Source organism: Macrobrachium rosenbergii, chromosome 12 (assembly GCF_040412425.1).
Source record: "Macrobrachium rosenbergii isolate ZJJX-2024 chromosome 12, ASM4041242v1, whole genome shotgun sequence".
Classification (NCBI taxonomy): Eukaryota; Metazoa; Arthropoda; class Malacostraca; order Decapoda; family Palaemonidae; genus Macrobrachium; species Macrobrachium rosenbergii.
In genome coordinates this window covers 106,122,027-106,135,100 of record NC_089752.1, presented here as the reverse complement: position 1 = coordinate 106,135,100, position 13,074 = coordinate 106,122,027, and the positions used below count along the sequence as shown (strand labels likewise).

Here is a 13,074-nt window from a genome sequence, read left to right as displayed (position 1 = left end):
TTATTACAAAGCAGGTAGTGGTGATAAATTCAGTTTCCTTAATTATCCTTTCATACTCACCCCAGCAACAAAGGCCTTAGGACTCTACTATGATAATAGAATCAGAATGTACTCTGAGCGAAGGATGAGCATCTATCAACAAGTGATGGAGGGAATGCCAGCTAATCCATATTTGAAGCTTAAAATTAGAAGAGACCATATTATTGACGATGCCCTTGTTGAGGTAAGTGATATAATGTTTTCATTTCTGTTATTGTGTTTGTGAATATTTTGTGAAATTGTTGTCTATCGTGATGTTTAAAAACCTGTTATGTTGCTTATATGGGTGGTTTAATTTTATTGGTAAGAGTATTAAAAAATTTTTTTATTTATTACAAAAGGTAAGAATATTAATAACTCTCCGAGATTTACTAAAAGTGAATTAAATAAATGCTTTTTGAATTTATAAAGTCATTTGGACGTGAATATTATTACTACTTCACTTAATTTTTTAAACAAAGTAATTTTTTTTTATTGTGCTGTAGGGATATAAAACTTCAAATTTTGCAAATGAATTATGTAAGTGATGTCACAGTGTTTGTGTGTGGAACTTCCTGTTTTTACATTTTAGCAAATGAAAAATTTTATTTTTCACTGTGACACCTAATTGCAGTTTGAAGAGGTTAGGTATATACAGTATTTGGAAGCTTTATAGCTACTTTAGAGTAGAGTATGCTTTTTATGGAAAGTGAAGATCAAATAGCACTTAATAGGGACCTGAAGTATTGGAAATGTATACTATAATAATCTAAGATCTTAAATGTGTAAAAGATATATAGGCACATCAACAGGTAATGTGATTAATTATTATGCAGTCTTTGTTTATTCATATGTGTTTAATTCATTTATGTCTTTGTTGTTATTGACTTGAATTTCTTTGGTTATTATCAGGATCTTGGTTTTTGCTGCAAATAGGTCTTGTCTGAAATGTTAACAGTTTAACCATTAAGTAAGATGACTGTTATTCGTTTCAGATGTTTTAAGAAATGCAGTGTATCATTATTCCGTTCAATTTTTCTTTTTCTTTTGTGATGTAGGAGATAAATGTAAACTCTGTTATTTCAGTTTTTCAGGTACCAGTAATTGAATTTTGCATGTGTACAGTTATTAAAATAGTTTAGGGTAACTTTGTAAGATGTGTAAGCGATGTATGGCATAATGGTAAACTTTAACAAGATTTGGTTGGCCATTGGAAGCCAGTATCTTGAGTCATATCACACCCCTCTACAGATAAAGATTTGAGAGGTTCAGTACAGTATATACAAATTACCTTGTCCATTTGTTTGTGAACTGTGTATGTATTTTACCCCATGCCTGTGACACACTGTAAAGGGTTAGCATTAGAGGCTCTTACATGACATAAAGGATGCCTAGTACAAGCAGATGTATCAGAAATAAACCAAAGTTGATAGAAATACTTGTCAGTATAAGCACTTTATTGTGCAGGATTTATACAAGCTTGTATTTGACACTTAAGTTGAATGGGATCATCATTAGGCTAGTTAGAAGAGGTCAGGCCACAGGGATGTGCAGAGGAGAATTCTTGTCTGGCAGTAACTTCAGAATGGAAGGGTTGGAGAAGCTCACATTGGACATAAGTGTTGCGTAGTTATGTTTATAATATATATTATGACTCCTGGAAAGTGTGCCTTTATGTAAATTTCTATAAATGTAATGATAGAAATTTATGGTATTTTTTAATGCGAGTAATTAGTTGACATAAATACTTAATTTTAGTTATGGGAAGATTGTCGGGCTACATGTAGATTGTATGCTGGCCTATGTATATTTGTCAAATCTTGTTTGTTATGGTTTTACAAAATGCAAGCTCAACGTTATTATACTGGGTGTTGAACTCGGTGCTTTTACCAAAAGTTAGAGCACAGCTTAACATTGTGGACCAAGCAATGACCTGGACTTCAGTGGTCAGTGCTTCAGATCCCTAGGCAAAGGAGTTATTGTTAGCATTGTTCAGGTGATACTGCCTGCTTTTAATGTGTACTTGGACACTGGAGGAGGATTAAATTTGTCCAATCACTGTGGGTTGGATGGGGTGAAAGTGAAATCTCAGGGGTGCAGTGGTGCCTGCTGTGACACCATGCATATGCAGTGGCATATCTGGATCCTCTCCCTGTATGCTCTCTGCAGCTGTGTGGACTAAGCATCAGTCTGCTACTTTAGTGTTAATGGTTCAAATCCCTATACAGTACATATATGCGAGTATTATTATTATTATTATTATTATTATTATTATTATTATTATTATTATTATTATTATTATTATTATTATGAAGGACATTTAGCCATTTTCTCTAACTGGAAATAGCTTTAGAGAAAAAACAATATGGTGGTCACTGTTATATTCATAATTTTACTTCCAAGTTGTGCATCAACCCTTTGTGTTTAAAACTTCCACAACATTAGCTGCTGCTTGCATCAACACAGAAGCCTCCTCAGCAACATGTGGAACCCCTTTACAGTGTACCTACCGCCCATTCACCTGTGTCTTTCATGCACAGTATCTTTCTGGATAGAAGGGCCATCCTTTGCTGTACTCTTGTCATTTATCTATCCAGCACTTTCTAGATCTTCCTCACCTGCCTAACACTCTTTACAGTGATCTGCCTGGCCCACCTACATGGCTTCCTGACCAACTTTCTCAGTTTTACTGGACTCCAATATTCACCGCTTGCCTATTTTGGGTGAGCCTTATGTTAGTCTTGAAATTTGGCTCAATGGTCTTGTTAAATTAGTTTACAGTAAATAAATCTTCACCATGGACATTCAGTGTTTAGAAAAAATTTGCTAGTCTTTGTTTTACTTCAGATGAATTGTATTTTGAAATGGTCATTCATAATTTTGCTGGTGTTTACACCTAGTAAGTAATGAAGGCACTACCCACTTGATTACTAATATATGTGAGATATCAGTTACACCATTAAAATTGTTGTTAACAGATCAGTGCATAGGTTTCAGCACAAAATATGCTATGTGAAAATCACATAGAAATGCAGCCCAGGAACTTTATTTTTTTATAGTTAATGTTTTTATCAAAAGTTTTGTTACATAATATTTGTCTACTTTATTATATGAAGTACAGTACTAGAACAAAATTTCCAAGGAGATCAGTACTGGAGGTTTTGTAATACACTGAGGGGATTATTAGGTGACCACTGAGTTACAGTACTGTGTTTTTGCACCAAAAGGGATATTTAAACCTTGTGTTTTCCTTTTATCATGAAACAGGGAAAATGTTGTAGTTACTGTTAATGAATTTCAATTTATTTTTTTTATGGGTATAGAGTGAAAGTAGTCTTGTCAAGGTTATGAGATTGAAGTAAATTTTGGGATGATTCTTTGTAATCTCTGAAATCTTGAGACTGAAGTTTTTAAAGATTTAATGGAACTAACTAATCAGAATTTGCTGTAGACTTAAGCAGTGTTTTGATTATGATTAATATTGAACAGTTTCTTCTTTTGTTTGTATTCAGCTTGAGATGGTGGCCTTAGAGAACCCTGGAGATCTTAAGAAACAAATGGTTGTCGAGTTTGAGGGTGAGCAAGGAATTGATGAAGGCGGAGTTAGCAAAGAATTTTTTCAACTCATTATTGAACAGATTTTCAATCCAGATTATGGTAAGGAACTTCTTGAGTTCACTTTTATATCCTTGTTGCTCTGATTAAGTAATTTCCTTTTTTTTGTATGAGTACCTTTTCTAATGTTTATGGTTATTTATTGTTCACAATTTTTCTTTTGCCAGAGCTTGTGTTGCATATTTAACAACCTGGCGTGCAGATTGTATTAAGTAACCTAGTTCATGAATGATTTTCCAATAATGTTTATTGTAAGAAGAGCTAAAATTAAGCAAATTTAAAAAAATTATTACATTCATGTTCATAGGATTGTAAAAATAATGTATGTAATTCCAACAGCATTGCATTTTAAGTTGAAGACTGCCTTTCTCCTTTGCTAATCAATTGGCCAGATAATATTCTTCCTTTTAATGTTGTTTGTATAGGTGAAAGTCACTTCCCGAAAGTCAGTTCCCTTTATAAGTCAGCCTTTATAGAAACCTCATTTGTAATTAATACTTTCATTCAAGCTATGAGCTATGATCTGGTTCATAAATGTTGATTATTGTTATTGTTAGTTGTGAAGCTGCAACCATTGCTGGAAAAACTGAATGTCACAAGCTAAAGGCTCCAATATGGAAAGCACAAAAGTGAAAGAAGATATATAAGAGAAATAGCACAGAAAAGATATATAAGAGAAATAGCACAGAAAAGATATATAAGAGAAATACCTGTAGCATAGAAAACAAACCACATATAAGTAATTAAATTATGAAGTGAAATGGAGCAGCCTGAAGTCTGCTTAGCATTTGCACCCAGTTTTTGCTTTAAAGTGCCAATGATATGACTATTTTACCTGCATGATTATTCCATAATTTGGTTACAGCTGGGACAGAATCAGAACACAGCATGGTCTTAAACCTCACAAAAGAAAAGACAAGATAAGGCATTGGCAGCATACCCAGTATAAAATGGTGGGTAGCATAGGCTAGGAAAATTTAAATGTATAGTATGATCAGAATTCTGAAAATTTTCATACAGCATGCACAGTGAACTAAGCGATGGTAGTAGAGAAGATATTATAATGTTGAGATCTGGAATGAGAGACTGTCAGCACAAAGATTTTGTCCAACTATTTAAAATAAGAGTCAGATGCTGGAGACCAAACGGAGGAGCAATATTGAGAAAATGACTTTGCAGAATGAAATAATAAAACAATTTTCTCAGTCTCAAAAAATGTTGAACAGCTTACTCTATTTTGAAAGTGGATCAGCAGTCAAGAATTTGAAGATTTCTTTCATTTTTCTCTGTCTGTCAGTCTGCAAATATCTCAAAAATATTTTTGATTGATTTAAATTAAATTTTTGTGGATGGCAGGGTTATGTGCCAAGGGAAGTTGGTAATATCACAGCTAGTGTGATGTGAATTAGGAATGTTAGCTCAGAGGTCTGGTTAAATTGCATATCATTTGTAATAATGATAATGATATAGATAAATTCACATAATCTTTTTGGGGATTTCATGGAAATTTTCAGGATGGTAGGTTTGGGCCAAGTTCATTTGGTTTGGAGGTAGGTGCTGGCCCAAGATTTTTCATATTTTATTTTTGTTAATGCAATATAAGGCAATTTCTTGATTTGCAAAGTACAATATAGTTTTGAGATATTGTTTTCCATTGGTATTTATAGAAGTATATGCTGGTTTAATGCAAATTGAATTTTGTTCATGGTTAAGAGAATGTTTCATTTATAGACTTCTGCCAAAAGCCAAAATATTTTTATTAAAGGGTTACAGATTATCCTTTTTTGGAGTTCATATTAGGAGTGTGGACTGGATTTAGTACCAAATTTCTCTGTCCTTAATATGTTTGATAGGTTTAAATTGAAGTGACATAACTTTTAAATGTAGTAACATTAAAAAATTGTGTTTTTTGTCCATCGGATTATTAATTTTAAAACTGGGAATAAACCTAATGAGATGGCTTTTGTAACTTACTTTAAAAATCAATTGGCTTGACGTGTTGTAAGTGTTGGCCTTGTTTCTACTTATAAAGCAGGATTGAAAGGTAGGTTAAATGGGTAGTAATAAAACATGTTCCCACACAAAACAAACCCTCGGTCTTTACGTAAGGATTAACTTTCAACGAGCTGGAAAACTGGCCATTAAACTTTTGCAAGGTGGTTATGGTAATAGCTACTGATGGTAAGGGCAGAAGCACTGCCCACCAGGTCGGTGCTCATTCAATTCTACACAGTTTACTTTTGGCCACTATCTCATTTAGACGTGCGTTTCTTTTCTCTGAACTGCCTTTTGACTATTCTCTTTGTGTTTGAATCTAATCGTTTTTATGTGATATATTGTTTATGTTTTTTGTTTATACTTTGTGTATATTAATATATTAAAACATTTCAACATGTTTTTCTGTCTCCCTAATGATATATTCACTTATTCTTGCTACATAGTCTTGTTGACTTGTTTTAGCTTGTATAAGTTTTGGTGTCTTCCTCCTTATATGTAATTTTACTTACTTTTTTATTGCCTTTTTGTATTTACACAAACCTAACACCTATCTCCTTGGTGTTTGTTTTTTGTATTCTGTTTTATTTAACTATCATGTAACTGTGGAGAGTTGGAGGGATATCCAACTCTCGACTGCCAACTGTTCTGTTTTTAGACATCTTCTCAACCTCGTTTTTAAGAACTTCCCTCTTCAATGTTCTTTTTCTCCATGTTCTGAAATGCCTTTTCAGGAACAAACAATGTTTTTTTTATTTTTGACTACGCAATTTCTTGGAATGTTGTAATGTATTAGTCTTTCAGATGTTGTGTAGATTGAGAGGCTTGAGACAAGGCAGGTTTTTCATGTTTCCAGGCAAGGGTTTTGTATTCAGTTGTACGAGGATACTTCTTGCCCAAACCTAGAAAGTTTTCCCCCTCTCCCTCAACACGGAAGTTGATGTTGCAAGGTCTTGACATTGTGTTTGGTCCCAACTTGCTCTCCAGGACCAGTGGGAGTTCTATCTTGTTTCTTGCCCTGTCTTTGTTGGGGAGGGTGAGTTGAGTCGAAGGCTCACTCCCTTCCCTTCTTCATTTCTGTGATGATGAGGAAACCCCTGGTATGCTGTTCCAGCTGTTAGATCCTTTCAGGTTTCTAACAACTTTGCCTTTCTTGGAATAAACAAGATTTCATCCCATTTGTATCTCTCTTATCCTGTCTGGAAAGTTCCTTCCACGGTTGGATATCTTCCTTGGGAATAGTTCCTGGGTGCCTTCATCGTTGGATTTGCAGCAGAAGTCGTACCTTCTCGTTCGTCGTTTGTATCTTCTGTCAGTACAGCCCTCTCCCAGGTGGTCTTCATCAGCCAGGAAGGATGCACAGCTGTGCTCGGCTTAACACGTCTTTGCAACACGACACATCCATTTCTTGCTTCGAAGGAATACCACGTTGCTCCTCCTTTCGAGAGTGAATTTTTTACTTCTCCTTTCTCGTGCGGGAACAGTGCCAGGGTTTCTTCGTTGTTGGATTTGCAGTAGAAGTAGAGCATTCTTCTTCATCTTCTGTCGGGGGGGCGCTGCACAGTCTTCTTCATGTGCCTTCTCTTCCCCAGCAGTTCTTTCAGGAACAGTGCCAGTTTAATGACACCCTGTTTCTGAGTGGAAATTAATGTACGTGCAACAAATCACGTCTGTGTTGGGTTTGAAGGAATTATTCGTACCTGCAGCGTAACATCTGTGTTTGCTTGGAAGGAATATACGTACGTACAACGTGACACGTCTGTGTCTGATATATGTACGTGCAATGTGACACATCTGTGTTTGCTACACGTACGTGCAATGTGACACGTCTTTGTCTGCTTGGAAGGAATAATATATACGGTTAATGTGACACGTTCTTGTCTGCTTGGAAGGAATGTATGTGTGTGGAACTTGACTGATAATAACTCTCCTTGGTTGTTTTCATGGATATCATATTCTTATTTTGTTCTCCCCTGTCAATGGATGTAGGCTTGGAGCCTCTCGTACTTAGATGGTCGCCTCTTTAGGAGAGAGAATGTGGCCACATGATTTATGTGTCCATAGACCAGGGTTAGGCAAATGTAAGCTATGTCATTATACATTGTTGAGTGTCTTGGTCTATTCATTTTATAACATGGCATGTCTGTGACATATCGATGAAGCTACAGTATGACGATTGTCTCTTAATAGAAGGTTCCCTTTCCAAGGGTCCAGAAGAGCAGCCTAGCATGTTGCTTCTATCTGGTACGTTTCCGGATCAGTAATGTTACTGATGTAGTTTTGACTACAATGGGATTGTTTTTTCTGAAACAGAGTCACTCTTCTAGAATGGTCTTCCCTTCCTTTCACGTTCGCATGGTTGGGGTGAAAAGTTGCCTCAGTATGGTGCCTGGAAACGGACCATCAATCATGCTCACGTGAAGGTTTTGGAGGAGGAGGAGATGACCTACAGCCATACCATGTTGCACCACCGATTCTTGTCTGATTGTTGGATGAAGAGCATTGATAGCACTTTTGTGATGCACTCGAACATTCAAGTGCATCAACAACCCACATTCAAGCGTATCAACAGCACGTCTGTGCAATGCCTTTTGATCATGTACATGTTTTAGCTTGATCGTCGAGTAATGGCCAACAGACTAACGTTACCATACCATCTACATACAAGTGAATGGGATCGTTCTACCAACTTTATGGCCTTCTTAATGTTGATGAATCGTATTTATCGGTAGCAGTCAGCCTCCATTTTCAACAAATGCCCACATTATCGAACGAACAGCCAGTGCATTCGAACAAATGTATCATTCTTCCAGATGTTTCCAACATACGTTACAGCCTTCATCGGTCTTTTTCAGTGATAGTATCCAACATCCGTTTCAATAACTTTACAACTGAACGAATGAGTTTGTTCTATCAGACTCCTATGGCTGTCATTGCGTGAATTGACAATCCTTCCGTTATGTGTTCAGCCAGAGACTTCATTTTACAAGTAGGAAGAAATCTGTTTCATTGTTCCCATTTGGACCTTGACTCTTGATTGTTCCTACATTAATATTAACCTTCAACTTCCTGAGCCAAGGTAGTTACAGTTCATCAGCACGGGTTTCTTTGGATTCCTGTTTGTTTTCTACTACAGGTTGGTTTTGTTTACAGTGAAGTTCTGTAAAACCAAACTGCCCTACGCTTCTGAAACAGGAGTCAAATAATTCTGATAGTACAAGGTTTTCCCCTATGCGATTGGAATTACTTTCTAGCTCCATAGATCTACGGATCAGGCCTACTCCTCGGTGCATCAACGTCAGTGTCCTCCTCTGCAAGTACTCTTCTTAGCAAAGGATGAAGCCAAATTATTGATGGTGGAAAAAGGGGTTCTGGTCTATGACAAGGTCTCCCCATTCCTTCCCAACCTCTCTCAGAGAGATGAGGCAGGATTTAGCCTAATTGTTATACAACAAATATCTCCTTGGAGTGTTGTTACACACTTCCCCTTTGGAGATACTTCGTGTTTCAAGGCATCAACCAAAAGGCAGTCACGTAGTCACCTGCAGTTCAAAGGTGTAGGTAACCCAACTTAGCCTAGCCTAAACTAAATCTAGCCTAACCTGACCTATTTTGGACCTCAGTGCAGTAACCTGAATCTTCTTAGCTCTCCAAGCCTCAGGATCTGAGGATACGAGTTTCGTAGTGTTGTTAAGGAAAGGTACCTCGGTAGTTCCTTAGTCAACAAGAGGGGGGCGGGGGGCTAGTGCCCTGTCACCTCCTCAGTTGACGTTGTGGGTGCACAGGTTTGCAGTAGCACACTCAGCACAGTGGTCAAACAGACACATTCTAGGATGATGGATGTATGACTGACAGGTTCGGTTACTAGAGTCGGTGTTAGCGATACTTGGTCTTGACACCTCAACGTTTTGAAGAATTGTTCGATCGAAGAAGTCAGTCGGGTTTGTCCTTCAATCTTGACACACTGAAGCATTTACTATCGGCTCTGTGTTTATGGATCATGGGCATATCAGCCATCGACCATATCATATTGAAAATATCACTTCTTATCTCTTCAGTGAAGTTTAGCAATGACTGGGTTCTTCTATGGTTAGAAAACCTCGTCGATGCTGTTGACTTCTGACACGCATCCATGGTTAGAAATGAACTCCTAAGAAGTGACACATCCATGATTCAAGTAGGTCTTTACATGCCTGATTCATTGGGAGATCAAGGTGTATGAGCACGCCTAGGACTTCAGTGCCTGAAGACCTTTTCCGTTACCATGTTTCAAAGACTTGTTTTTGATCACTCAGCCAAGAGTGGTTAAGCTCCATTTCCATTTCCTCTGTGGATCTTAAGACAGTTTCAGGAGTCCTATGGTTCCAGTGACAATATGACATCCATGGTTACTCTGTTTCCAGAGATTTTTCATTCTTCAAACATGACCAGGGTGGCAGTCTCCCACATTTTCTTTCTTGGAACACAGTTCTTTTAAACTTCAAGAGTCTCCCAAAGATTTGCCAGCAATGATTCATGGTAAATCCATGGTCAACAAAGTTGGCCTTAATTGATCAAATTGTCCTTTCATCTACTCTATTTGGCTACATGAAGACGGTAGAACATTCAGTCATTGGCCAACCAGACATGTCTCTACTAACAGTTCATTCAATAAACAGGAGATAGTGAGATGATCCAGAAAGTTGTTCAACCTCAGTTGATCTTAGTCCCCTCAACTTGCTGAAGTGTCTCTGTTCTTCCTGGTGAACAAGCAAGGACATCTGGAGGCTTACGCCTTTCACCATTCTACATGTTTCAGAGATGATCAGTTTGATCATTCCACTTCCATGGTCGTATGGTTCCAATGACAATAGACATCTTTCAAGGCCCAATGCCAGTTTGTTAGCTTCAAGTTGGCTGATCGGTCAAATTGTCATTGACTAGTGAGATGATCAAACGAGCATCGCAACTTCCTGGTGGACAGGACGTTTCGGGCCAGAAGGGGCATTGGTCTTTACATTGCATCGGTTGAGTGGTAGGATGGAATATAATTGTGCAGATCACATTTGTCTCCTTTTACCTTGGGATGTTGCCCTTAGGTCCTTGGACACCTTTTCCTTGGGTCCTGTGGTGGATGCTCAACAAGTCATGTAGTTCACCCAGCTCTTAAGGGACAGGTTGCATCTCGCCTAAGGTGTGCAGCTGCAAGGGGAAGGTCTGTTTGTGGGACTGGCCTTGTCCCTTTTGCCTGTCTTTCTTCCTCTTCCAGTGGGCAGAGGAACAGTGAACAAGCTGTCACATGCTGGATGGGTGTGCATGCAGGTGGTCTAGAGAACTGAGTATCCTATCTGTAATCTAGCTCCTTTTGGATTAGTAGATGCAAATCCATCCTTCTCTCTAGCAAGGGGAGAGAAGGACTGACTATGAGCAAACCAGTTGGTTATTCTTAGCTTTATAGTCTCTGACACTGTGGGTTCATCCAAACCTTTTCAAATCAAGGATGTTACATTCCATTAATTCGAAATGCCCAGAAGTCTGGCAGTTGAACATCTCTCTTGTTCAATAGATCAGTGGTATGGTCTCCTTCCTTTGCTCTTTCATGACCAGGAAGAGAATACTGAGGTGAGCATAACTACCAGTCATTTCAGAGATTTACTCAGAATCCTCCCTCCAAAAGTAAGTCTTTCATATGTAAAGACTGAGGGTTTGTATTTGTCTAGGCACAAATGACAAATTTTTTAAGTAATTTGTATTTTTCCTAACAGACAAACCTGAGGTCATTACATAAGGCCCACGTCTTACCACCCCTTCTTTTCTTACCTGGGCCAAAAGATAAACTGTGTAGAATTGAATGTGCACCGGCTTGGTGGGTGGTGCTTCCACCCTTTCCATTGGTGGCTATTACCATAACCACCTTGCAAAAGTTTAATGGCCGGTTTTCCAGCTCACCGAAAGTTAATCACCTATGTAAAGACCTCAGGTTTGTATGTTAGGAAAAATACAAATTACTTTAAAAATGTAATTTTTGGAATGAATGTAGGTTGAGATGTGTTTTAAATGAACCTACTGCTTTTGGGAAAAATTTAATTAACTACCATTCATACTTTTTAAAGAAATTTTGACTACCCTAATATCCATTACAACATTACATTGCCCTGTAAAAAAAAAGGTTATTTGCAAATCTTACTGGTACCAGTTCGAGTAGTTGGTTATTTTAAAATAGGGAACAAGGATTTTATGTCTCTGTTTTTATTTAGAATTGAACTTGTTTTTTGGATCTGCTATAGGATAATTTTTAAAATTATTTTTACAAACCAATATTAGAACAAGATTTATCAAATTTAAAGATGAAATTTCACTGTTCATCAAAGTACTTATTTTTGAAATTTCACTGTTCATCAAAGTACTTATTTCTTTTGTCAGTTTGGTATCAAGGTATCCTGTGGTTTCATTTCTTAATGTTTGATATTTTATAAACTGTACGTTCTGTGAAATATTAATAAAGATTTTTCTTTCACAGCAATGTTCTGCCTGAACAGTGAAACCCAGACGTTTTGGTTCAACCCAAACTGTTTTGAGAGTGATGCCCAGTTTACTTTAGTGGGCATTGTTTTGGGCTTAGCGATTTACAATAATGTGATATTAGATGTACATTTCCCACCTGTGATGTACAAGAAGCTGTGTAATAAACCTGGTTCCTTCCATGATCTTCGAGACTGGAATACGGTAAGTGTTATGAGCATTTGTTCTATGTTGAGTTTATTTTTGTGTTGTAATAACGCTGAAAGTTCTGAAAGTATTGTAGTGTAAATTATTATAAGTAGATTTTTAAAGATTTAGTTTACTTAGGCTTAACTGATTAAGTCCAAACTGTTACAACTGTCAGACTGTGAGCTATGATTAAAAGTAGTGCAGGCTGAGTAGTACCATTAGACAGAGCACTGCTTGCCTGCACTGATTGTCTCATTTCTGTCTCTTTCATAAACATTGCTTAGTCATTGTAATTAGAACTGACATGGAACTTTTTATATTTCGTCATTTGTATCTCTCATGTATAAGACTTTTTGTTGTTGTGAAGGGAGTGGTAATTTTTGTTGCAAATGTTATCCATCCATTCTTACGTATTTTCCAAGTCTGGCCTTTGTATTGCAAATATTAATATGTGTACGAGGATTGCTGTAAACTTATCATTTATTTGCTCTTATACCAGTGCTGAGAAAAGGACAAGTAGTTGTGTACAAGTGTTAATTTTAAAAAGGTAAGTATCTCATATTTGTGGAACAGAAAATTATTTTAAAAGGTATAGTATTTCTTAATTGTACTCTGTGCTATGGACAGAATAGCTTAATAAATTTCACAAACAGACAGTCATTAAAAATGTGTACATAGGGAGGCTGGTTGGTTGTGTGTATGCCCGTTCCTCATCTTCTAGATCTTTTTCAGCATTTGCTGCTCCCTTCACCCAAT

At 37.1% G+C, this 13,074-nt stretch overlaps 1 protein-coding gene across 6 annotated transcripts in view; it reads left to right on the top strand.

Moving 5' to 3' along the window:
* Ube3a (ubiquitin protein ligase E3A) overlaps positions 1-13,074 on the top strand; it is a 63,237-nt gene that overhangs the window by 27,800 nt on the left and 22,363 nt on the right. For all 6 annotated transcript variants that reach the window (XM_067112607.1, XM_067112608.1, XM_067112609.1 and 3 more), the window contains exons 3-5: positions 1-223; positions 3,531-3,675; positions 12,128-12,333. The exon at positions 1-223 is cut by the window's left edge and continues 1,364 nt beyond it. In XM_067112607.1, the coding sequence (XP_066968708.1) occupies positions 1-223; positions 3,531-3,675; positions 12,128-12,333 (574 nt within the window). The remainder of the gene's footprint in view (positions 224-3,530; positions 3,676-12,127; positions 12,334-13,074) is intronic.